This window comes from Alternaria burnsii, assembly GCF_013036055.1.
Source record: "Alternaria burnsii strain CBS107.38 chromosome Unknown 705, whole genome shotgun sequence".
In the NCBI taxonomy this organism is placed as follows: Eukaryota; Fungi; Ascomycota; class Dothideomycetes; order Pleosporales; family Pleosporaceae; genus Alternaria; species Alternaria burnsii.
In genome coordinates, this window is record NW_024066107.1 from 2,316,379 (window position 1) to 2,342,231 (window position 25,853).

The window sequence follows — 25,853 nt, forward strand, 5'->3', positions numbered from 1 at the left end:
GAATGTTTAACGAAGGAGTTGGTTACGCTGTTGTTTTATGCTGGGCGTTTCTGTTATACCTACCTACCTGCAGGCGTTGCAGTATGCTTTCATCCTTCATCGCGATCGCTAGATACCACTTACTGATTTTCGTCTCGATTGAATTCTTACACCTTTTTGATTTAGCACTCTACCTCTACCTTGCCTCACAAATTCCATGGTGATCAAGTGAATGCTGCCACTTTGACTGAGATGTAAGTTTCTTGAGAGGTAGGCAAAGGCGGCAGATAAGAACGCACATTCCTTGTGTTGACTCCGCCACATCAAGGTATACAAGTATATTGTATCACGGAGAGCAACTGTTGCTCATGCGTAACTGTTCGAGATTGTGGATACGAAATTGCCGTATAGTGAAGCTACACAAACACTCGTTTTCTCTCTTGCTCCTTTATCAAATCATATCTTCATACCACGTACGCCTTCTCATGCATCTAGCTAATATCTCTTCACATTCGGAACTCAGACCTTGTTCTCGATGCTGCGCTCATCCCTCAACTTGACCAGCTTCTCTATCGCTTCATCAAGCGGCACAATAACACCACGCTGCTGTGTTTCCTGATCATCACGGTTCCTCCAGTTCACAGCTCGGGCTTCTTGTTCCTCAGCACCAACGACCATGATGAAGTTGTACAGGGCAAGTTGCGCTGTGCGGATCTTCTTTTGCATGGTGTTGCCGCTGATGTCGATATCGGCGTGGAGATGGCGTTTGCGGAGGGCAGCTTGGACTTCCTTGACATAATCGTTTGCACCCGGCATGACGGGAATAACCATGACTTGACGAGGAGAGAGCCAGAAAGGCCATCGACCGGCGAAGTGCTCTGTAAGGATACTACTTCTGTTAGCAAAGATACTTGGTTGTTACAAAGGAATAAAGCTTACGCAATGAATCGCTCGAAAGATCCATAGATAGCACGATGAATCATAACAGGACGGGCATAACCTGGTTGCGGTTCCTTGATCTTCTTGGGGATGGTAACATCGGCGCCTTCCAGCTTCTCCTTCTTCTGCTCGATGTGTTCGCCTTCCTGTGGTTGGTCCTTGGATTTTGTGGGAATAACTTCAGATGTCATGTACTCAAGCTCGAACTGGTTGGGCAGTTGGAAATCGAGTTGAATGGTGGCACACTGGAACTCTCGCTTCAAAGCGTCAGAGATGGTGATGTCGATCTTGGGTCCGTAGAAGGCACCGTCACCAGGGTTCAGCTCCCAAGCACCACCACCAGCAGCGGTAAAATCATTAAGAGCGTCAGTCAACTTAGCCTCTGCCTTGTTCCAGGTTTCAATATCACCAAGGAAACCCTCTGGACGTGTGCTCAACTTCAGCTTGAACGTGAAGCCGAATTTTCCATATACCGCCTTCAGAAAGTCGAAGAGTGCAAAAATCTCTTCTGTAATCTGATCTTGGGTACAGAATACGTGTGTGTCATCTTGCTGGAATCGGCGGACTCGTGTAAGACCAGTAAGCGCACCACTAGCCTCATTTCGATGTAGAATACCAAAGTCAGCCATACGGATGGGCAATTCCCTATAGCTTCGCTCACGATGCTTGAAGATGAGACAGTGTCCAGGGCAGTTCATAGGCTTCAGCGCCCACTTCTCCTTCTCGACATCAAAGGTGAACATGTCTTCCGCATAGTGCTGCCAGTGACCAGAGATCTTCCAGAGCGCCGAGTTGTACATGTTTGGTGATGCCACCTCCTGGTACCCACGATTCCAGTACTCCTCGCGCAGGAATGCTTGCAGTGTGTTGTAGATGATTTGACCGTGCGGGAGGAAGAAGCAAGAACCGGGGCTGAACTCGTGGAAGAAGAACAGCTCTTGCTCTTTTCCAATCTTGCGGTGGTCTCGCTTGGCGGCCTCCTCGAGGAACTTGAGATGGGCCTGCATCGCGTCCTTGTCTGGGAACGAGACACCGTAGATACGCTGTAAGCTGTCGTTCTTGGCATCACCCAAGAAGTATGAAGCAGAGTTCTTCATGACCTTGAATTGCTTTATCCGTCCGGTGTGTGGTACGTGTGGTCCTCGGCAAAGATCGATCAACGGTCCATTGCGGTATACGGTGGTGAAGGTACCGTCTGCGATTTTGTCCTTGATGATGTGCTGCTTGTATTTGTTCGACTTGAACATCTCGAGCCTGGAACGGTCAGAACAGATGCCTGCACATGGAACATGGAGCTTACAGGTCGTCTTTGGAGAGAGTCAAGCGCTGGAACGGCTGCTTCTCCTTGACAATGGAGTTGACAATGGTCTCGAGCGGCTTGTGATCGGCAGGGTCCACTGCAGCGTTTTCTGGAAGAGCCATCTGTTATGCGATTAGTTGACATCATCTATCGACAGGAGCGAACTGACCTCGTAGTAGAAACCGTCCTCAATTGGAGGGCCAATGCAAAGGTCGCAACCGAACCTGCGTTCCGATGCTTCTCCCAAGATATGTGCGCTTGAGTGCCAGAAGACCTTCTTGCCTTCCGGGTCGTCAAAGGGTAGGAGCTCAAGCTTGCAGCTCTTCTCCAAAGGCCGCTCGAGATCCCACAGTGTCTCATCTGGTGTGCCCTTGTCCAGACGTGCAACGACGGTGCGCTCGAACAGACTCTTTGCAATGTTTCGCGCAATGTCGGCAGGGCTGGTGACCCATGACTCTCCTTCGATGTTCTTGCCGTCCTCGAGTGTAATGGTAATCTTCTCTGTAAGGCGCCATGTGTCAGTACGGTGGGTGAGAGGACTGTGGTGGCGAGGTGGTGGACATACCGCGGGGCTTCTGGGCGATCTCCTCGTCGTATTTGGCCTTGAGCTTCTCGAAGATTTGGATGCGGTGGTCGATAAAGGCTGGCGCAGGGTCGAGCATCAATGGACGACCATCACCACCATCTCCCTTGGCCTTCTTCTCCTTCTTGGGTTTAGGGGCCTTGTTCTCCTTCTGTGCGACTTTCTGCTCGGCAGCTACGGACAGGTTCTTGACACCCTCAACAGCCGAGTTGACTGCGTCTTTGACTGCGTCAGCCATGTCGATGGTGTGGTGGAGTGTGAGGCGCGTTCGGCGGGGTTGTAGGAGTTGTGAGTCAGTCGGATGCGAGGTACGGTACCCCGGGAGCGTGGTAGAGGCTGGGTGACTCTATGGTGAAGATGGAGGCTGCACTGACTCTGACCCAGGGTGAAAAGCCACGTCTGGAAGCAAAGTAACGTCAGACTCGAAGCCAATGCCAAAAAGAAGAGCGCGCGCACGACAGCCCACTTAGCCTTTAGAGGCGCATTTGGTGGGGTTGCATGCGGCGGAAGGAGCCACCGGCGAAACGTGGCACCGATTGGTTGCGCTATCTGCAACTTCATTTTCAGTTCGAACTTTTCGCGAAGCTCTAGACCAAGCTCACCTTTCGCGCACCGATCCACTTTCACCACAACGAACAACATGGCATTTCGCGGTACTCCTCGTGGCGGACGTGGCGGCGGCTTCGGCGGACGTGGCGGATTTACTCCTCGTGGAGGTGTGTAGCGCGCTCCAAGCTATTATCGACTTTTCAGCTAATGCGCGACAGGACGCGGTGGCATGGGAGCCTCATTCGGACCCCCAGACACTGTCATCGGTACGTGTAGCGATCAAACTGCAAGCATTTCCGCTAATTCCCGTGCTAGAAATGGGCAAGTTCGTTCACGACTGCGAAAACGAGATGTTCTGCGAATCGATAAACACAAAGATCCCATACTTCAACGCGCCCATCTATCTCGAGAACAAGGTACGCAGATTGCGACAAGAAACAATGAGGATAATGGGCTGACCCAGCTATAGACGCCCGTTGGCAAAGTCGACGAAATCCTCGGCCCTTTGAACCAGGTCTACTTCACCATCAAGCCCCAAGAGGGCATACAAGCCAAGTCCTTCAAGGCCGGCGACAAGTTCTACATTGGAGGCGACAAGCTGCTGCCTCTTGACAGGTAAGCCAGCTTACATGGGCTTTGGGAGTCTTGCGCTGATCAAATTAGGTTCCTTCCCAAGCCCAAGCCCGTTGGTGGTGTCACTAAGCCTAAGAGGCCTGCTGGCGCCGGTCGCGGAGCACCCCGTGGAGGCTCTCGCGGTTTCGGAGGTCGCGGCCGTGGAGCACCCCGAGGACGTGGTGGACCCCCTGGACGTGGAGGCAGCTTCGGTGGCCGTGGAGGAAGCGGATTTGGCGGCCGCGGTGGCGGTGGTGGTGGTTTCTCAAGAGGTGGACGCGGTGGTGGACGTGGACGAGGAGGATACTAAGTGCCTCGGACTGGGACGGCAACCACCTCTTTCGGAACACGCTGGCAATGCGCAACCGTTTGCGCTGCCGTTTCGGCTCGATCCTACGACTACCTACCGATACCATGATCATTTGAGGCGTTTTGGAGTTGATGGGATCACTGTATCATGTCTAGACATGGCGCCTTGCTATGGACACTCTGTGAAGGGTGCGCGAGTTATATTTTCTAGTCAAACTACTCTGAAGTTCAACTTGCCCGATGCATCTGGGCGAATGAATCCTTCTCCAGAGTAGAGTTCTGCAATAGCGCCCGTGCTGAACAAGCTCGGAAGGTGATGCAAGTCGAACTCGTCAAGTCAACTATGATGGTTGCGGAAAGCAGATCAATCTTGATGATCCGTCTTGGAGTACATTCCTCAAGTGGTAGCTTTATTTGATACTGCAACTACAGCAAAGAGAGCTGAATCTATGTACACGCCTGCTGAATACTGATTTGCGTAGAGCAGCAGCGGGTCCGATGTCCAACCTCGGAAACATCAGCATCAATATGCACAGGCTGACTATTTGCAACGCATTAAAGATTACTCACAAACAATAATCCAGACGTCACAACTGTCAAATGCTTCAAGCATCCTAGATGGCCAACATTCCAAGTTTCCGGCAATGGCTGTTTTTGCCGCGCCCAATAGTCTCGTTCCCAGCCCCATCAAAGCTTGGGAGGCTGGCATGATGGTTCCTCGGACCACAACAACAGGGGCTTTCGCAATTTCAGCATCTTGTAATTGCGATTCCCATCATTCTGTTCTCCGCGTCTCTGCGAATATCGTCTCCGATTCTCCCACCCTTAAACACGGCATTCTGAGGGAAATTGTTAACTGTTGAAGCACCTCCGAGACCTCCGCATCCGCCCCGCAACACACTCACACGTTGCTGAGGTTACCCGTAACGTCATTTATCATCCGACGCACCTTACGACCACCCGGGCAAGAAGTTGACGCGCCTTTGCTATAAAAGCAAACGGGAACCGGGAGCGAAAAAGCATCGGCCTCTTGTGGTACAGGAGAAGGGAAACATTGCGACATTGCAGTAGCGCCAAGTCCCAAGCCCAATCTGCGGATAGGCGGCATCACAAATCAAGACCACAAGGCTCTGTACCTAGAAGCGCGAGCGATTTGGACCTGGAGAAGCCTCCCACCAGCCGACCATCACTGTCAGCCACATTGCGCATAACCACAGCAACTTCCTAGTGCAAGCTCGACCACAATCGCATACTCCAGCCCCATCTCAACGTAGCCGCCGAGGCGCGAAAGACCAACGCAATGGCGCGCGCAGGACATTCAGGCACAGTTGTAGGCTCAGCGATAGTAGTACGGGAGAAGTACTACTGGCCTGACCTACAGCTGAACCTCTGGACAATTGTCATGCTGGCAACAGCCGGAACAATATTGGGAATCAATGCGCAGTTCATGGCAATACAAGATCGCATGGGATTAGGAACACCTTGGTACGCCCAACCCGCAACTTCCGATATAGTCAAGATGTCAAGAAGGGAAAACATGTGTCGTAGAACAATTGTACTGACAAGCTCCTTAGGATCATGCCCTACGGTGTCACAGTCGGCACACTGGCTATAATCTTCATCATCATAGAAATCGTCTTCATTGCGCAACGGAAACTACTCCCAGCCACCATGATGCTACTATCCTTTATCCTCCTCGTCCTCTTCATAGCCGGAATTATCGGAACCGCAATACAACTCTTCGCAGGACCAAATATCAACAACCAATGCAACACATACGTCTTCAACGACGACGCAAGTGGACCGAATGTGGATACATTGGCGTTCCTACAGCAGAGGAACATCTGTGAGTGTTCTCCCGAGCTTATAAGCAGCGTTATAGCTTGCAATTGTGTAATACCATGTGGCTAACAAAGGATAGGTCAATGTTGGCAAGCTGAATTCGCTTTTTGGATTATCGGCAGCATATTCCTCGTTTGGATGATGGTCATGGCTAGCCAGGTCAACTCGAACCAATATGCTCGATGATCTGGCGGCTCGGATCTGCCAATCTACTTCACTTCTCAGGACTCTAGTCAGTCTACTTTTTGTCTTTGATATTAGTTTCTTTACTGCCTAAATTGATGGGCCATGTGTATATGATGGAGCACCATTGCGGGTGTTCTAGTAGTAGCGGCGGCGTTATACCACTTTTTTTTCTTTCTTTCTTCATTATGAGATACCGAAGGAATGCATGCAATGGATTGAAGGATGGAAGGAAGAAACGATATGTGATAGGAGCGACGGACTATTTAATCGTCGCAGCGGTATGATGTATAGAAGCAGAATAGCACCTCAAATAGTAACTACTCAAACTTGGAGACTTTGATCACATATTCAACGTGCCAACATGCCATGAGACTACCTAGGAACAAGGGTATATATATATATCACTACTTAGCCGCTGGGCACGTAACCCTTCTTTTCCACAAGGATTGGAACCTTTCGGGCACCGGGAGCATCCAACATGGAACCTCTGCTATATCAGTGACCGGTACCGCAACCTCACCTGCATTCCATATTCCCTGCGTCGGATTCCCAGCTCCACCATTTCCTCTCCCTCCCCGCGGAACCTGAGAGTACGTACTGCTATAAGCACCAAGCCTAGTTTTCTTACAGCTAGGGCAAACACGAACACGGATATGTACCACCGAAAGCAGGTTTGATAGAACCCCATTTTCAATGATGGGATTCCCGGGGCTTATTCTACCCGGAGATGGAGCCGCGGGTCACGCTGGACATCAGGCTAACACTACGGACAAGGAACAAAGAAGGAAATGGCCGGAAAAAGAAGATATGAAGATCTTCTGCCCTACAGCATTGTAAAAGTTGCGAAAGCGGTACTGCGTACGTTTCTTTTTGGCTTCAAATATTTTGTTGACAATGATGCTTCACCGCACCGTTCCGTCCCATCACCTAGCCGACGACGTCCAAACCAGAGTCCATGCCGTGATCCATGCACTAAACACCAGCCACCGCCCGACAACCACTAAATCGGCGATCATCCCGTCATTAACCCACACCAGCCATGCAGTTTCCAGCCTTTCTTACATCATCACGTTTCAATACCAGCTATACTTCCATATCAGGTCTTAATCGTTACCCTTGGCGACCAGGGGCGAGCCTTGCGTTTTCATCCCACTAGCCAATCACAGTATTTTAAAGGGGACACGAAGTTGGCACGAAACGCGTCGGCAACCCACAGAGCGCGTCGCTTTTATCATCGCTCATTGGTTGAGAGGATATCCGGAGGTTAGGAGGAGGTTTGTGGCTGGCTGCTCCTTGTAGAATGTTATGACTCTTATCTGGGCTTAAGTGGCTCGAGGGTGCTGGAATTGCTCCGTGTCATGTATGTAGGGCATATGCAGTTAATACCTTTATGGCGTGGTATCATGACGGCGCAGTGATCATGGTAACTTTGGTGGGCTAACGCTGATTAAAGTTGCCCAAGCGATGTCCAGTTTACGCCGTCCTTCCTCACCTCGTTGATCATGTTCGCATTTGTCGCGTATCGATAGGATGTATAGTATAGTAGCCGGACACGTGGTGTGCGTAAGGGTGTGGCGTCGCAGTGGTTTGTTGCCGCACGCAGCGCAACGCATGCTACACACATTAGCAGAACCGGAAAACAGGCGTATACGGCAATTATCATTCAGTGCGTTGTATTATTCGCCTATATGACCGCACCCCGCAATACAGGTGCATAGTGTGTGCCTGGCTAGTCCTTCGGTCCCAATCTACCGAAATCGCATAATGTAATGCTGCTGCACCATGCTGTGATGTGCTGATAACAAACAAATGAAACGGAAAATAGCTTAGAATACAGTTGCTAAAAGAAGTGTGCAAACGGGATATATGTCAATAGGTGGTACAAAGCGCTTGCGTTGCAGCCAGCTCGATTTTATCGCCGGGGAATACTTGGCGGATGCATGCGAAAGATAACGTAGAAGACGTGTGCAGTGATGCATGGGTTGTGTCGACAATGCCTTCCATAATCCAGAAAGAGGCCAAGCCTCCGTGAACGCCATGCTTAAAAGAATCCAGATGAGAATAAGAGAAGCCGCTCAATAGCAGCAATGCATGGAATGGCAGTTGTGCGATGCACTGAACGTGCTCAATGTCGCCAGAGTGTCGTTGCGTCGTGCCCAAACGCTTGCTGGGTGTTTGTATATGGTAGATGAGATGAACTTTACGAGATCAGTTCACCGCCGAGGTCCATGCCGAAGCTATCCACTTTTCCCATGTGGCCAGTCATGTGTGAAGCATCATCAGATGGAGCAATATTGTCGAAGTTGAGATGACGCCGTGCTTCGCGGACAGCAGCAGGTGTTCTGGTGGCGATAGGTGTGCGGTTCCACGACGATGCATTGACCTGCGCAGGGCTCGGGGACATGTTGAGGAACTCTGCAAAGTTGAGGTTCGTTGATGGTGTCGCAAGACCGAAGCCTGTATAATGAGAGCCACCACCACCGGGCGTGGACATCATCGACGAGGGAAGGGGTGTGGCTTTGGGCGGTGGAGTTGATGGAGCAAGCATTTGTGGCTTCTGGTGACCAGGTCGAACCGGTGTGGGTGATGTTGCGAGATACATCAAGAGGTTTGCGTCGTTGTCCCCATGTTTGCCTTCCCGAGCTGCGCCGGCAGCATTGAACCCCCGTTGTCGAAGACGTGCTGAACGTGCAACGTCTGGGGGCGGTGTGCGTGGGGTTTTGGGCGGTGATGACTGGAAGGATGGTTGGAAATGCGATCTGTTCAGGGAGAAAGATGTAATGGGTAGGTCTTCGTCGTCGTCTTCGGACAGTAGGGGTGAATGCGGATCGGGAACGGTCGAGGTTTCAGAGACAAAGGACAGGCTCGGAACATGCTGACGGCCAAAACGGGCATGTCTGCGATGGCATACAGGCGAGGACTCGGGCAAGTGGAAGTTGTTCTTCCACGAGGTGGCGGCACTGGTGGCAGTCCTTACTTTGACACGGGCGTGGTTGCTCGATGCTGGGTACTTTGTTCGGTCGTGACGAGGTCGCTTGTTGTGGATGTAGCTGCCGGTGCTGACGGACCGACTGACTGAACGGCGGACATCGTCTGAGAATATGGGCGCTTGGAGGGGGGATGAGTCGAGGATACTGGGCTGGTAGAAGCGCTCGGAGACGCTGGATACATCCGACATGGCTTCGTTGCTGGAGCCGGGGCGCTTGCGCTTGCGCTCGACACCGTCGAGGACAGGTTCAATGGCATCCAGGCTGAGACTCTCCCAGCCGTTCTTCATCTTGACGTTGGCCAGAGCGAGGCGGTTCTGCAGCGTCCGAGTCATCTGAAGAGCACAGTGTCAGCAAACAAGGGCGAGGGGTTGTACATAGGGAGATGGACCTTTGAGACTTGTGCCCTTCGCAGGACCTTGCTCGCAACTTCATCCTGTTCGGCCATGGTGTAGCAATTGCTGGAGGGGGCGTGTAGGGGGAGCCAGGCAGATGATGTGGCCCTGTGGACGTCTCACTAGAGTTGCTACAGACGAAACAGCATGTGGGCGGAGCTGAGGTGACGGTCGGCAAGGAATGTGAGGAGCTGGCGATGCAAGGGGACTAGCTTCAAAGTCTGCGGCAGCACAGGCCCCGTGCTTGTCAGGGCGTTGTGGGAGTGATGATGAAGTCAAGATGCTACGAGTCGCAAGCGGCACGAAAGCCCTAGTGACCCCATGGCGGGCTCCTATCCGGCGCTGGAGCCTTGTCCAAGTGCGCCTGCAACAAAGAAAACCTATGCTGCTGAGGGTTTGGCGAGCGGCAGGGGGGTGCGTTTGGTGGCTGTGGTAAAGTCGCTGACTAAGCCTCTTCAAGCGTAAGATATGGTATGCTATCGGTAACGTATCGACCTTTGGAATGTTTCAGGCGCGCCTTATCGCTGCAGGCCGTCGTCGGGGAACGGGCGCAAATCCGCGGATTCTGAAGCTACACCAGATGAATGCGCGCATGACGACGTGCAGAATCGGTAATGCCCTCGCAGCTCACGTGCATTACTCGTCCATGACTATTGCGTACAGCTCGCCGTGTCCTGCCATGGACGTTTCACGCCCACGATACAACTGACAGTGCATGGCATGGCATGCCATCCCAAAGCGGCTAAAAGCTTTGGCAACGTCATTTGTTGAGTCGCGAACCTCCTCACCATGCGCTCGTCTCGGTGCAACCCACCATTCTGTCCATCTTCCGCAGTTGCGAGTAACCAACGCCCAATTCTTGCCAATTGACCTTTTTGGAAGCCTCTAGCGCGACCACCAGAGCTGCTTGTTCGGTCCTGCTAGCTTGCGTCGCCAGAGGTAGCTCTTCACGTCGGCGTCCTTTCCACGTAGACATTGCTGCCACTTTCTCAAACACAAACTTTCTTTGCTCTCTCCCGCCATACTGCATATTCTGCCTTCACTCGCTTCTCGCATGCATAGTAGCATAGCTATTGCCAGTAAAGCCTCCCGTTCGCTTGTTCCCACTCTACAGTGACTATCACGCCCGTATTACGCGTCCCCCCAGCTCCCCATAGCTCCCCCATCGCGCCCTCCCTATCGCTCGTTACCGTCGCTCATTACCTACGCCTATGATTCCTTAATTCGTCAAGCTTTTCAGACTAGCCCGAGGACCTCGAGACGCTACTTCTGGCCTACATCAGCGCTGTAGTTGTTACGATGCCGTCTTTCCTCAGAAACCTTGGTAGGAAGAGCAGTCGCATGTCCAAGAGCGGCGACCGGCCAACAACCAGTGCAGAGGGTCAGAATGCCAATGGTCTAAACCACCGTGTTTCCGCCTCTACTCTAGACTCGTCCCAAGTCGGCTCGTCGACGCCTTCTACCACCCCAGCCACCTCTACCACAGACGAAATCAACACCCAAACCAAAGACCTTACCAATGGCCCCACGCCTGCGCCTGCGCGACCTCAGCGACCGACTGTCGACCCCGTAAAACGCTACAGCATCAATGGCTTAGCATCGCCAACCTCGAACGGCTCCAACAGCTCGTTCAATAGATCCTCGCTACTCGCGCCGCGCGTCTTGTCTGTCTCGGATAACTCATGGGTACACCAACAGGTACTGCTGATATTTGGTCAGGTTGGGGAGACACAGAGCAAACCGTTGGACGGCACACTCACGGTTAATCACCATCAGGGCCGCTTCCCATCTACTTGCTGGCCAGTACACGATTCCCACTTCAAGGCCTTGGTGCATCTTGAGCCTGGCTGGAACAGGATCCGACTTGACTTTGCCTCGCCCAAGGTCTCCACGCCAAACACCTCCGTACCTGCTCATGCCTCCTTCATCAACATAAACTACCTCCCTTTGTCGCATTCGCCGCCCCTACAACTTGCAATCATATTGGGTCATGACTCCCCAGGTACATATGACGCCCCACCTGAGCGTATCCAGCGAGAGGGAAACGATCTTGACCTTGCGACCAAGAAATTCCGCATGGCTGCATACCTTTGGCAGGCCTTCACTGGCGAGCAGATGAAGCGTTATGGATTCGGTCGACGCTGTTTCCGTTTCGAAGACGCCTGGGAGCCTGGAACGCTAAGTTATCAAGATTGGGAACAGAATCAATACCGCACGCAGGCAAAGATTCACGTCATCCGCTCCAGAAAATCTGTCGCAGAGATACGCGATCTGCAACGCGCCCAGCAGTACGGTCCAGGGACGAAGAAGAATGAACTTTTCGACATTGCCATAGAGGCATGCAGAGATTACTTTCCCATGGTACCAGGCCAAAAGCATTACGTCTCCTGCCTGTTTCTTGACACGCATTGGGACACGCAAGAGAAGACAGTTCGAGGACATGCGGCTTTAGGTGGAGGAACTGGAGATCTACAACTGGCCATATTCGGTTCCCATGCGCTTCACAGCTACCCATCGAGCATTGAAGAGGTTTTCCAGGCTTTCCAGGACTGCACCAAAACCGACACTGCATTCGTCGCGAATGACTGCAACGAATCTGGAAGCAACTGGGAAGCTGCTAACATAGGAATTGGTGCCCATCTCCACGAGACGGGGCATCTCTTCGGTTGTCCTCATCAGGAGTCGGGTGTCATGTTACGTGACTACGTTACGTTAAACCGCACCTTCACATGTCGAGAGCCCTACTCAACACGCACCAAGTCACCTGGTCAGCGGCTAGTCTTGCCAAACGATGAATGCAGATGGCACAAATTAGACGTACTACGTTTCCGGTTCCATCCTTGCTTCCGCATACCCATCGACAACCCAAATATCAACGGAGATGGCAGTGTGCAAGTGTGGACGGTTGACGTTGGCCAAGGTGGCGTCATCGCGACCTCGAAATCGGGTATCGCTTGGGCTGAGCTGTACACAGAAGGAGACGATGTCTGTCATTACTGGAAGGAGTTTCCTGAACAAGACAACCAGTACCCACGACAGGTTACACTGGAAGAAAGCACCCTGCGTTCCTTGCTACCGAAAGAAAAACAAAAGTCACGCCTCAAGCTCGAGGTGTACTCCGCTGGTGGAGGCAAGCACGTTGTTGAAGATTTCAGTCAGCTCTCAAACCAGAAGAATGCACGCATCAAGATACCGGACGGCCGATGGGGTTACCGTGGGGGCAAACTAGGTTACTCGCAAATGGAGGGTTCACAGCCGCAGGAAGTGATTTTCGATTACGTCCACATTCAGACCAAGCTTTTACTTAGCATCAAAGTGTACCATGGTTCCGCCATGGATGGATTGGAGTTTGTGTACGAAGATACGGACACCCAACTCTTCGGCAAGCGAGGAGGCAGTATGTCTGAGTTTGCACTAGATACGCGAAAAGGAGAGCTGTTGCTGGGCTTTTCTCTGCGTGCCGGACTATGGATCGACGGTCTACAGATATTGACAAGCCTGGGACGGAAGAGCGAGTGGTACGGAAACCCGAATGGCGGCAGCGGGTACGTATGGATCACACTCATAACGATTGCCAGCTAACCATATCCAGGCATACGCTTATCCCTCCCCGTGGCTACACCATCGGCGGTCTATCCGGTTCTTGCGCACAATGGCTCGACGGGTTTTCGCTGATTATCACGCGGTAATTGCGCTAGTGCAACTTTTCATATCTTGCTTGGTGTTCTGTTTGTGGCCATTATGTTGCCTACATCAGAACAGACAGTTCCGCCGTCGAGTAGCTACCACCAGACACTACATGCTGCGTCACTATTGTCCTGAATGAAGTCTCTGGACAAGCTGACTTGATTACTGGGAGCGGAGCATTCCCTTTGGCATGTTTGCACACCTCGAGCTGCTTTGGGCGAGCAAACTTGATTCGCAGATTTACAATCATGATACCACAGTCATTGAACTTGACTTTCTCTGTAACAGTAACAATTTCAATAGGGTTCTTGAAACAATGGGTTTGTCGTAATAGGATGATCATTCTGAAGGGCCTCGCACGTGTCTGTCTTCTGCGCTTTCTGCCATTGTTTCATTGATAATAGGGTATCATCGTATTCTGTACGCCCGCTAATCGATCACAGCATCGTTATGCAACCTGATCTTTCCTCCTCTCTCCCCCTCTCACCACGACCAAATTCGATTGCTCCCATTGTCCGAACGCAAAGACCCACATACACAACACACTGGGTCGCGTTCCTCTCCAACGCTATGGTCTAGGGCTTGGGAATCTTGACACTCTTGCTGACCATCAGACATCCGTGAAGTATGAACATGGCTACGACAGGGTGGAACTCAAATGCCGTGCCCTCGAGCCAAAGGCCCATGGGAACCTGTTCCAACGTCCAGCCCTTGTACACCCAGTACGCCATGACTTGGACGATGCCCAGAGACATGGGAATGGGGGTGCCCTCAAAGTACTTGCTCTTGCCTGTCGCATCCTTTGGCACCATAGCAACCGTGACATTGAATCTCGCCAAACGTGTAAGACCGCAGAGCACGAAAAAGCTCAGGAGTAGATGGTCGACTGGGGTTCGCAGACCGAGACAGAAGGCAGCGGCGGCGGGGCTAACGCCAAATGAGACGAGGTCGGCCAAGGAATCGAGTTCCTGGCCCATGAGCGATGCCTTCTTGCGCCAGCGAGCGACTTTGCCGTCCATAAAGTCGAAGAAGAGTCCGAGGGGGATGAAGCCGAGAGCGAAGTACAAGTTGGTATAGTTGAAGGGGTCCGACTGCGTGCAGTAGCGGAGAGAGGAAAAGATGGACATGACGCCGCAGAAGCCTGAAATTTATCGTCTCAGCGCATGCCTTGATTCTTCGGCTGAACAGCCGAGTGTTATGTTGGCCAGGAGAGGTCGGCGTCGGAAAACGTACCATTGAGCTCAGTAATGAAATCAGCCAGATGCAGGGCCCTCACGAGAGAGAAATGTCCAGCTTCCTGCGACAAGAGCCTCGCCTGTTTGTCCTGCGCTGTTGTTCCCGTTAGTCTTTCCTTGAGCCCATGCGACGATGCTATTTTGCGTCGACATACCCTCACCCTTTGCTGGCGGCATCCCGTCCTTGGGCTGCGGCTCTCCGCCGTTCCGTCGTTGCGACATATTGTGTTTGTGTGGTGTAGTAGGCGCTTCTGCTCGCTCAAACGAGGTTTAATTGCGCGAGGTGGGACTTGGGAAAAGAGGGAAGTGCGGGAAAGTTAAGGGTCTAGGTAGGGTTGTTGCATAGAGAAAGCTTGTTGTTGGTGTGAGCAGGCGGGCAGTGACGTGCCCTGCGCCATTAGATCCAGGCTTGGGAGACCAACGTCATTTTCGTCCTACGCAAACTTCCGCGTTGCTCTGCACAGCCCGCCTCAGCCCCGTGATCTGCCATGGGCGACAATTTCAATGTTGGCTATTTGGTATCGGCAGTCATGCCCGGCAATGTAGGCTTCGCTCGTCTATCAGGTTGAGCGAGTTGCGCGTATAGTCGAACTTGTTCGTAGCCTCGAAAAAGTGTCGTGTTTGTCGGCAGCACACGGTGCAGTTGCTTTAGGATATATACCGATGAAGTTGCAGCAGTTCAGATATTATGCATTACGAGTATGTCTATATAGCAACAAGATTTTACAAGAAGTATATAATGCATCAACACTGGTCATCATGGAATGCTCGAAGTCTAATACACCGCCCTCGTCGTGATGATGGCCAATGATGGGGACTCTACTTCCGCCTACTCACCATCTTGGTGATGGCATGCCTTATGATGGTGCCAGCCTTCTCTGTCTCCTTCTTTGTCAGGCCGCTGGTCACACATACTTTGAGTGCAGGCGTAGGTTGCCAGCCTGCGTCTCGGGGGTTTAGCCCAAGACCAAGAGGGAAAGACTTGAGTCGTGTTATGAGAACGCCGTTCGCGAGACACTGTCACTGTCAGCATGTTGTTCAAGATCAACCTTACATACACCATCAGGATACGTACCTCATCGACAACTTCCCTAAAGATCTGGTTTTGGTCTTCGATACTCAACTTCTTGTTATCAATGACTTCGTCTTTTAGAACAAGTAGCATGATCGGGTTGTCACCCGAACTACTACATCGGACCCAGTCGCTCCTGGGGTCCAACTGCCCCCTCATGGCTTTCACATTCTCCCTGAGTCCTGCCAAAATATCCGGTTGTTGTTGCAATAAGCTGATAGTCTCACTGGCGGTTGTACTCAGTAAAGCAGGGAGGGCAGCCGAGTAGGTATAAGACGCCGAGGAAATACGCTGGTGCTCAACGACTTCCTCATTGCCAGCGCAGAAACCTCCTGCCGCACAGAGAGGGCCAGATAGCGAACCGATAATCATATCTACTTCTGCAGCATCGACATTTTGGGCTTCGGTGACACCGCCGCCGGTGCGGCCAAGGACGCCGTAGGACCAGGTTTCGTCGAGGATGAGTCGGAATTTGTATTTGAGCTTGAGTTCGACCTTTTCGATATGTTAGCTAAGCCATCCAGGTGCCTCTGAAGCATGAGTATATGGTGGACGTACAATCTTGGGCAAGTTCACCACATCCCCAATGTTCTCAAATAGGCCCTCAGTAATGATGAAGCGTCTGGTGAGCGGCTTCTTGGCCTGCTCTTTGACAACCTTCTTGAGTACGTTTTCCAGATCCTCCATGTCATTGTGTTCAAACCACCTGACGGTACTGCGGCTGATTTGAATGCCCTTCCTTGCAGCAAAGTTGAGCGCGCGGTCTGCCACGATGATGTCGCCTCTCTTGCTGAAACTGGGAATAACGCTGCTTATAGTCGAGAAAGATTGTGCGTAAATGATGCAGGCAGGGACACCGAGATGTGCAGCGACATCGGCTTCGGTCTTCATGTGGACGTCCTGTGTACCATAGAAGCCGGGAGGGCCGCAGGGGCCAACGCCGTAAGTCCGCAGGGTCTGAATGGCCTTGTCTTTTAGGACATCGTTGGAAAGGAAGTTGTAGAAGTTGTATGAGGCAAGGTTCGTTACGGTGCGGCCGTTGGAGAGCTTCGACTTGGGACCGGTAGGGCTGCGCGGTACTTGGTTAGCATTGATCCGCGACCATAAGAGGCCATTGGGGCTGTAGGCTGTCATACCCAACAATGATGGGCCGCTTCTCGTTGTCTAACTCCTCGAGCGCAGTAGTCGGTGCAACAAGCGGTTCTGGGGTCCAGTCTTCGACCAGTTCATCAATCTCCTATTTGCTTGTCAGCCCGCCACATCCGCGCATCTGTATCCAAGGCGCGGAGCATACGGCATCGGTGAGCTGCACTTTCTTCTGGGTGCTGTATTTGGGTGCGAGCAAGTAGCGCACCGCAAAGAGGAACAAGAATAACTCTATTGCGCTGCGAACGGGGTCGTTCTGGTAACTCGACTTGATGTAGCGCACAGCGATAGCGGACCCTGGTATGCGATTGAATTGCGCATTGGCATCGGTGAAGAAGCGCGTAGTAACATTCTGTATTTCATTGAGATCCATGATGGCTAGTTGTCGCGTGGTTGTTGGTGTTGCGGCTGCGGCGAAAGGGCGGAGGTGAACCCTGGACAACTTCAACGCCTAATGGCTCATCTCGCAAGGACCTCCGTTTCGGCGTTTCACGAGTAGCTTGCTCAAAAGGGCAAGAATATCACTTCAGACCACACGTATCAAAGACAACATCAAAAGGCGCAGGAGAGTTGACTTTAAGACATCCATGTATTTATCTGCAATGCATTCACTTTCTAAGATATTCGCCTTCCCGTGATGAACCAAAACAACCCTTCGTAGTATATGTGCAGGCAAGTCCGTGCCTAAGGCGGACATCAGTGTTCAAAAAGAGAGAAAGCAGGTCAATAGCCTGCTGTGTAACGCCAAAGAAGGAAGGAAATGCTGCAGTGGATATTACAATCATTATGGGACCAACCCAGTCGCCGCGCTCATGATTCGCCAGTTTTGTACAATACAGGCTGCGAAGGCAGAACAAAACGATCCGCAACGTTTGCTTTTAGTATGCCATGTACCGACGGAATCGACGAGCGGCATCGTCGGTCGAAGCGGCGGCACCACCTCCAGTTGCGTCCACATTGTCGTTCCACACAGGGCAAGGACGTTCATCAACACACTTGCCAGTAGGAGTGTTGGTAGTGTCGTTGTTGCTGAAGCCAGTAGGCTGCAGGATCTCCAATGGCAATGTCACGGAGAGCTTGATGTACTTCCCGGCGACGATCGGACCCACGATCAAAGCCAGGAAGACAACGAGCAGGACAAAGTAGAGGATGGCGTAGCGCACGACACGACGCTTCCGAAGCTTGGTCTGCTTGAGCGAGTAGATAGGAGGACGGATCTGGCGACTGTTAAACGTTAGTAGTGGTTCATCAGACAGAGTGGGAGTGGAACATACCTGGGACGGAGCCAGAACAACATCATGGAGTGACCCTTGTCGGCATAAGGAATCAACAAGATCGGAAGCATGAAGAAGAGAAGGACGTGACCAAGGATAAAGTCTGCGGCGAAGAAGCCCAACTCGGTGATCTTGCAGAGGAACTCACGACCAGGTTGAGAGATAGTGTGCCATCCCATGGTGTACCACTTTCCTGTCCACCAGGCAATGTTGGCAGTGTCAGCCTTGAACTCTCGGGTGAGAGCAAGAGTGATGATAAGCTTGAACACGAATCGCTGGATAGCGACAACAGCGATCATACCAGACAAAGCTCTGGGGAAGCTGAAGCCCTCGAGGAACATGAGCACAACGAAGAAGATAAGGAGGACAAGGACAGCGATAGCGTGAGCAATGGCAGCCAATACAGCTCCGAACTTCTTGCAGCACATGCTGAGCAGGGGACCCGCACAACAAGCCAAAGCAAACATGCCTCCCAAGACACCTGCATTGATAGCGACAGGACCGAAGGCGATGAGTGCGATACGAACGAGGGAACCGGACTTCTCGGGGTTACCAGTGGCGGTGTCGTCTTCTTTGTGGCGGTTGTCGTTAACGCCAGTCTGAGCGTTGATGAACAAGAAGGGGATGAGAGTGATTGCGACCAAAACGAGAGGTCCAAGGATCTCACTCATGAAGATGTTGGTGAAGTGAGCACGAGGGACATCGCCTGAGAGTTTAGCTGATGGGTCGCCGAGAATCTTGCGCTTGAAACCAGTGATACGTGTGCGAGAAAGACGGCAGTAACCGATCCAGGAGGCACTGTGGGACCTAGTGTTGCCACGAGACAACCAGCGAAGGTACTCCCTGTAGTCGATGAAGAAGTCGTCCCATGAGAACTGATGAGGGTTGAAAAGGAACGGTGCCAGGCACAAAGACATCAGGGACGCCCAGAAGTAGATAAGCCATGGTCCCCAAACAGTAATGGTGGCGAACAGCAACATCATCAAGGAGCGGGCACCAATGTAGATCGAGGGACCAGCGAATCGCGAGAACAGGATACCGAAGGGAATGCGAGCAGTTGCGAAACCACGGCCGGTACCGATGTAACGAGCACCACCATATGACAAGTTGGTGTGGAGAGCGTTGGAGTAGATCTGGGTGACGAAAACTTCGAAGAAGGGCGATCCAGAGGAGAAGTGCTTAGCGAGACGAGTCGCGGCACGCCAGAATCCTCGCTCAGTCAACTCTTGAACCACGAGCGGCACGAAAGAGATGAAGAAGACGATGAAGATGGAGACGATACAACGCGAGACCCAATCGAACACGGGAACCAAGTTGGCACAGCCGTTGGGCCATTGAGGATCGGTGATGGGGATATCCTTGTTGAACTGGCAGAGAATGGTCTCGTGGTTGAGAGCTCCGAGATTGAGGAGGACGAACATGAAGCACTGGACCGACAACATAATGAACATGTTGTTGATGTGGAAACCAGGATGGGCGTAGTAGAAAGACAGGAAGCGGTCGAGAGGAAGTTGAGTACCCAGGTAGTAATACTCGCGAGACAACATCTGTTCTCCCATACCAGTACCAATCTTGGTGGTGAAGTTGAGTACGGAACCGAAACCCAAATCACGACCCTTACCACACTGGTAGTATTCGCAATGCTTTATGCGACCACCACGAAGGAGAGCGTTCATACCAGCGTAAATATCCTCGTTGAGATGAAGACCCTTTTGAGCCTTGGACACTCCACCACGGGTAGTCATGAAGATACCGTTGAGGAAATCAGGATGACCGTAATGGAGCTTGCCACCAATCTGAGCCAATGTACGAGCGAACATAGTACCGAATGTCTGTTCCTTTCCGGCAGCGATGTCGCCAAGAATACCAATGTTCTCAGAGAAAATGTATTCACGGGCTCCGAGAATGGCGACAGGATTGAACTTGGTGCTAGGAAGGCCTGGTGTGTAGGGGGACACGTTGTCAGTGGTCATCTCTTCGAACTCAGCGAGAACGCTGCGAATCTTGAGGCACTCCTCGAGGTAGTTGTCCTGGTTGGCGTCGATAAGCTGGATGTATTCTCCACGGTAGAAGATGATAGAGTGGTTCTGGTTGTCGGACTTTCCGTCACCGAGAATGGGGTTACCAGAAAGTTGAATGCGGAACTTGGGACGACGCATGCCGTTGTCCATGATCTCAGAGTGACCGTCGATAAGAGCAGAGTAGATGCGGGGCTCCTCGCCCTCGTTCTCCGGAGGCTCTTCGTCCAGGTAGGCAATTTGGAGGTCGGGGTACGCACGGAGAAGGAACTCAGTGTTCTCACGCTCCTCAGTGTTGAACTTGGCATAACGCTGCATAGACACGCAGATCTTGTACTTGCGCCTAGCCATGCGCTCGAGTTCACGCTCGAGCTTGTCAGAGTTGCCACCGAACATCTGGACGACCTCAGGGTTCTCGACACGGTAGAGAAGCTTGATGGCACGACTGTAGTTCATGAAACCAGAGATGGTACGGTAAAGTGTTTGCGAGCGGAGGGAAGCCCAGATACGAGTGCGAAGGGTGTACTCAGGAGCAGCCGACTTGAAACCAATGCAGTAGAAAGGAAGATCGTCAATCTTGCTCTTAGCGGTATCCTTCTCGCCCTTCTCGTCGTCACCATTGAATTGAGATGTCTCATCGGCGAGAATCTTGGTGTCCTTGACGAAGCAGTCCCACTCATGAGGATGCAGCTGTTTGAGGTACTCAAGGAGAGTGACACGGGAGTATGGCTCATCTTCGCGGATGATTTCACGGAGAGACAGAAGGATCTTTTCACCGTAGTGAGGAATCAAGACAGTGAATGTCGGCATATTGTCCACGGGGAGAGGCTCAGGGATGGGAGTTGACAAGGACTGAGCGAAGAAAGAGATACGACGCTCGGCCTCGCTCTGAGCAGGGAAAAACTCGGTCTTGAAAGAGTGATCTTCCTGGGACACAAAGAAGGTAGGAGCGCGGAGGGTGCGCTTGCCCTCCTGCTCAGAGGGAACCTGGTGATAGAGGAGCTTCTGAACGTGGTCGATCGCAAGGAGATGCTCACGGTACATAGAGATGACCACGGCATTCCAGATTTGCGAGATGAGAACCTTGGGCTTGTACTTGATCTCCATATCGGTAGTGGCAAGAACCTTTGAGTAGATACGCTTGGGCAAACGGGAGAAGATGTTCCTCCATGGCGTCCAGATGGAAACTCCGAGGTAGAACGATCGAGAGACCGAGAACAGCATGTTTGCAATGATGTACCAGAGGTAGGAATCCAAGAAGAACAAGATCAAGTCCATGAAGTACATGAGACCGAGCAGGATTCTGGGCTGGTACTTGCAAAGAATGTCGCCAATGATAGCATCTCCCAGACAGTCAGGCTTCTTCATGTGAGAAAGAATACGAATTGGGTCCTTGATCGACAAAGTCAAGAAGAAGTAGGACTCAGCGAGCTTGGCAGCAAAGACCAAGACCCACAGGCCGTATGACATCCACTTGTCGTTTCCATTGAGACGAGGATAGCTGGCGGTGAACGTCTGGCTGGCGACATACTTGCGAGAGTTGCGTGTCAAGTAGCTACCGAACAGACCGCCAATGGGCATGAGGGAGAAGAAGATGAAGGTGACCAAGGCGATGGCGAACTGAACACCACCAAGTACGTTGGCGATGGTACCAGTGCGTTTGTCCATACCAAAGATGTAGACACTTGGAGCAACGTTGACGACGAAAACCGCAATGAGGAACAAGAGGCGCTTGGTCAAGTGTTGAGCACCAGCCCATCGGCGAGGGACGTAGCACCATTCGCAGATGGTGGCGAAGATCTGGATGAAGGCCGCAATGGTACCACCGAGAGCGACAGCAGAAAGAGTAGCAGCCTTTTCGGGCTTCTGGTCTAGCTGTTGCTGGTAATTCTTGGTGTAAAGAGGCTGCGAGTTGTATGCCGTGTAGAACCAGAAAGAAGTCAAGTGAATGACCCAAATACGGTTGAAGTTGATCACCATGTGGAACCATGAACGACGCTCGTAGTAAGTCTTGAAGAAGACCTTCTTCCACAAGACATCCTTCAGCTTGAGGTAACGCTCAGCGGGAGGGATGTCGACGAGGCGAGACTTGTCTTCGAAAACGATGCGTTCGAGACCCTCGGGGTACCAGAAAAGCTGGTTCATGTCGTCGTATCCAATAATGGCTGCGTGATCGCGTTCACGACGAACGTACTTGCCATCTTGGATTTCGTAACCTTGGTCACGGCAGTACTGGTACAGCGGCGTGATGACTTGGTTGAGGTATGTGAACTCCTCGATTGGCTCTGTTTGGGCTTGTCCGGCAGGCGAGTTTAGCCAGTCGTCGGCACACTTGAAGATGAAGCACATAAGTTCAGGCATAAAACGGACTTGGTTGGCTTCTCCCCAGCAGAGCAAGTAGAGAGCAACTTGACGCACACGGTCATGTTGAGACATACGGTTCATGCGGGTCTTCCAGCGGTATTCAGCTGCCTCCAGACTGTTGTCACCCTCGTAAGCGTCGAGAGTTTCTTGCTCGTTGCCCGGGTTCTCGCTGGCCTTCTTCTTAGCGGCCTTGCGGGCCTTGCGGGTCCTGCGGCTGGCTTTTCCAAGGTTCATGTTGGCAAAGCCAACAGCATCATCCAGGTCCAGATGGGCGGCAAAGTACCACCTGCGGTAGTTGGCATTTTCTCCGCCGATGTAATCGGCATGGAGAGACAGAAGAGCCTGATTTGGCGACATGCGGGAGGCACGCGAATCGAGCAGAGTCATGAAATGATCGTACATGTTGCGCATGCTGTCACGCTGGAAGCCGAACTTAGCGGTCAAGTCCAGGAAGATATCCTCGATCTCCTCCTTTGTGCAAGGAATCTGAGCCTCAGCAGTCCAAGCTGGGTACGGCTCGCGAGATCTTTGCCCGGCAGGAAGGGCGTTCGAGTAGTCCATGCCGTATATAGGAGTTGAAGCACCAGAAGAGCGGTTACCACCGTATGACACCTGAGACGAAGGAGGGCGGTAGCCGCGGTTGCCCTCGGCGTAGCTGTTGTACCTCTCGTCGCCGCGACCGTAGTAGTCCATGTCCGTGGCGCGGGCCATGTCGGAACGCATGGTGAAGTCGCTGAAGGTCTCGGAATCCTCCTCGGAGTCATGTTGACGGCGGCGAGGCTGTTGGCCGTTGGCGGCGTAGCCGTCTTGCGCACCACCCTGGTCGTAGTACTGGTCGTTGTAATACTCGTCCTGGTAACCTTGCTGGCCTCGGTCGTCATAGTAGCCGTTTTGTTGATAGTGGCCACCCTGTTGCTGGCCATCATAGTAACCTCTGCGCGTCCGTTAGCATGTGATGGTGCACTGGTCCAATAGTAGAAGTACGCACTGTTCGTCGTAGTAAGCATCACCATGTTGACCCTGCTGCTGGTACTGGGTGCCGTGCGCATCGTCGTGGTACTGGCTGTACTGGTCGTCGTGGTAGTAGGCGTCCTGGCCCTGCTGGCCCTGGGCGTGCCCTTGAGACTGGCCGTAGCCGTCGTCGTAGTGGCCTCCCTGCGGATGTCCGGACATCGTGGGAAGCTATTAAGGTTGGATGTAGAATCTGCAAGACGAAGTGTCAATAAGTGTCGCACGGGGAACCGCCAGTGGTGAAACGGCAGACGTCGGAAGAATGGCCGTACCTCAAACAATGGGCATTAGGAGCGGCAGAATCAGATTGCTCGTAGATGGACTGCCGTGTAAGACAATTGATGCTAGGTGCACTGGGGTGCGGATTGTTGTTGTTGTTGAACGAGTGTGTTGGGGTGACGATCTCTCGGTAGCACGGCGGATTGCTCGTGCCTGCTTGATGGCAAGAGTCGAATGTTGTGGTCGTAACGAGCGAGTGGAAAGCTGGTTATGCAGCCGTGTCGTGGTTGCCAGGAGAGACGCGCGGCGAATCGGCGCTTGTTAGTCGCTGGGGCAAAAGTTGGAATTAGGCTGGTAGAAGTGGCGGGTAGCGGCTCTCCTCTTTAAGCGTCGAGAGAGCTGTCGGCGAGTACACTACACAGCCTCAACGCAATGAAACGAGAGGCAATGTAGAAGAAAACGGACACGGGGGGAAGAAAGGGTGGGTGAGTGAGCTACAGTGTGGAATGCGGAAGGGCAGGCAAAGAGCTTTTTAGCAGCTTCCCCTGAAAATGAAAGGCACGACCGCCAAGCTAGCCTAACGCCGTCAGAGACGCTGCGCATGGGTCCCCTTCGCTAGCATTCACTTCCCGATATTGAGTCGCCCCTCTAAAAACGGCATCGGAGATCATGGACATATGCACACTACAAAGATGCACGATTGCGCTCACTCGAGCTACATGTGCTCTGATCTGCTGTTCCCGCTGCTCCTCCCAGCCTCTCTGCTCTTGTCTCCCAGGCCGGTGGCGCGAGTTTTCTGGGAATGGAAACCAGACTACCATGGGATCTCCGATCTGGTTGCATATCGATAATACCTTTTCCCGAAGATACCAACAAAGACATTGCCCCCTCTGCTTGCCGGCAACTGGTTCACATGCACCATTGCTTGCGGTGAGTTGGCTGACAGCTGGATGCTACTACTCTCCCTTGCCTTCCTCCGCTTCTGCTTGCCTTTCATGCTCGTTGCATTCGTCATGGCCTTCACGTCACGACTGTTCCCCCCCAGCCATAGACAGAGGCTGCACCGCACGGTGCCAGAGGCCCGCGCTGATCAGACAACGACTAGCGACCCGGCAGACCAAATCATTCCCGCCATCTTCGCCCGCTGCTCGACCGGCACGATAGCGACGATAAGTTTCTTATCTGACATCCAATCGCGACGTGGCGCGCTTCCGCAACGCCCTAGCCCTAGCTCATCTTGAGGTCAACGGTGCTTGGTGTCGCAATGCATAGGGGGCTGACGGCCGCCAGTCGCTCCTAGTGCTTCTGTTGAGTCTGCCACCGCACCCGAGCACACCGGATACTCAACGCCCCCCAGTCCTTTTGCCCGTCGCGCTTGTATGTTTTGCTTTAGACGTCCCAAAGCCGCTGTCACTTTGCACAGATGTGATTCTCCTGAGTCGTGCATGAACCTGAACGACACCGCACTATGACGGAATCCCTCACCGCACGCAAATCAAATCGACATGGGCCCTAGCATAAGTGAGCTATATTAGGCTGCCCGGTTTCCAACGTCGGTTGCATGGCAAGGCAAATGAGCCGGCTACGGCTCCAGAGCGAACAACTTGGAAGCTACCATAGTAAGGCTGGGCTGGCAGTTAAGCTCATGATTACGTCTGCATGCAAACTTTGTACATGTTACTCTCTAGCTTACAACAGCCCTATCGATACATAAATAATCGCGCACCATCCTTGACAGGCACCGCAAGCCATGAATGCAAGCATTACTCTCAAACGCTGTCGGCGGCGCCAGCTGCCGGCCCGAAGCATTGCCGCCATGCCATCGTGATGACCAATAGTCGCCTGGGCCCGCGTCGCAGACAGCGAACTCCAGCTCAACTGCATCTGTTCGTGTGCGCATCATATTCCATTGGCCGCCTCATGGCTCGAGCGACTTTGCCACACCTACGCCTACGTTTCAGCTGCACATACTGCGTGTCGTGTGCCTCCCGCGCGTCAAGTGCCGCTCTCGGTGAAACTCCACGAGGCTGTGCAACCAAGCATAGACGACCTGGCCTTTGTCCATACTCACGAGATCCCCACGGTCATGATCCGCAGCCTCGACTTCCGCCGAACTTCTCGTGTATTCTCATACGACGCACCGGGA

General features: G+C 52.6%; 8 protein-coding genes across 8 annotated transcripts; 3 read left to right on the top strand and 5 right to left on the bottom strand.

Moving 5' to 3' along the window:
• Positions 1-498: 498 nt before the first annotated feature.
• On the bottom strand, positions 499-3,039 carry GT037_000819 (threonyl-trna synthetase; the record flags this gene model as incomplete). Its single annotated transcript, XM_038925866.1, has 5 exons — positions 499-868; positions 919-2,172; positions 2,219-2,340; positions 2,388-2,719; positions 2,784-3,039. 5 exons carry the CDS (start codon positions 3,037-3,039, stop codon positions 499-501), a joined length of 2,334 nt encoding a protein of 777 aa, XP_038791722.1.
• Positions 3,040-3,441: 402 nt separating this feature from the next.
• On the top strand, positions 3,442-4,272 carry GT037_000820 (h aca ribonucleoprotein complex subunit 1; the record flags this gene model as incomplete). Its single annotated transcript, XM_038925867.1, has 5 exons — positions 3,442-3,517; positions 3,569-3,616; positions 3,666-3,766; positions 3,820-3,965; positions 4,014-4,272. The coding sequence occupies 5 exons, from the start codon at positions 3,442-3,444 to the stop codon at positions 4,270-4,272; spliced, it is 630 nt and encodes a 209-aa protein (XP_038791723.1).
• A 1,299-nt stretch (positions 4,273-5,571) lies between these two features.
• Positions 5,572-6,299, top strand: GT037_000821 (uncharacterized protein; the record flags this gene model as incomplete). The annotated part of the gene is made up of 3 exons (XM_038925868.1): positions 5,572-5,756; positions 5,846-6,117; positions 6,193-6,299. The coding sequence occupies 3 exons, from the start codon at positions 5,572-5,574 to the stop codon at positions 6,297-6,299; spliced, it is 564 nt and encodes a 187-aa protein (XP_038791724.1).
• Positions 6,300-8,499: 2,200 nt separating this feature from the next.
• On the bottom strand, positions 8,500-9,734 carry GT037_000822 (uncharacterized protein; the record flags this gene model as incomplete). Its single annotated transcript, XM_038925869.1, has 2 exons — positions 8,500-9,621; positions 9,678-9,734. 2 exons carry the CDS (start codon positions 9,732-9,734, stop codon positions 8,500-8,502), a joined length of 1,179 nt encoding a protein of 392 aa, XP_038791725.1.
• A 1,246-nt stretch (positions 9,735-10,980) lies between these two features.
• Positions 10,981-13,370, top strand: GT037_000823 (uncharacterized protein; the record flags this gene model as incomplete). The annotated part of the gene is made up of 2 exons (XM_038925870.1): positions 10,981-13,226; positions 13,274-13,370. The coding sequence occupies 2 exons, from the start codon at positions 10,981-10,983 to the stop codon at positions 13,368-13,370; spliced, it is 2,343 nt and encodes a 780-aa protein (XP_038791726.1).
• A 573-nt stretch (positions 13,371-13,943) lies between these two features.
• GT037_000824 (phosphatidylserine synthase) lies at positions 13,944-14,825 on the bottom strand (the record flags this gene model as incomplete). Its single annotated transcript, XM_038925871.1, has 3 exons — positions 13,944-14,509; positions 14,602-14,697; positions 14,759-14,825. 3 exons carry the CDS (start codon positions 14,823-14,825, stop codon positions 13,944-13,946), a joined length of 729 nt encoding a protein of 242 aa, XP_038791727.1.
• A 597-nt stretch (positions 14,826-15,422) lies between these two features.
• GT037_000825 (serine palmitoyltransferase 1) lies at positions 15,423-17,194 on the bottom strand (the record flags this gene model as incomplete). Its single annotated transcript, XM_038925872.1, has 5 exons — positions 15,423-15,620; positions 15,679-16,170; positions 16,234-16,744; positions 16,812-16,912; positions 16,970-17,194. The coding sequence occupies 5 exons, from the start codon at positions 17,192-17,194 to the stop codon at positions 15,423-15,425; spliced, it is 1,527 nt and encodes a 508-aa protein (XP_038791728.1).
• Positions 17,195-17,699: 505 nt separating this feature from the next.
• GT037_000826 (uncharacterized protein) lies at positions 17,700-23,650 on the bottom strand (the record flags this gene model as incomplete). Its single annotated transcript, XM_038925873.1, has 3 exons — positions 17,700-18,045; positions 18,096-23,411; positions 23,466-23,650. The coding sequence occupies 3 exons, from the start codon at positions 23,648-23,650 to the stop codon at positions 17,700-17,702; spliced, it is 5,847 nt and encodes a 1,948-aa protein (XP_038791729.1).
• Positions 23,651-25,853: the final 2,203 nt, after the last annotated feature.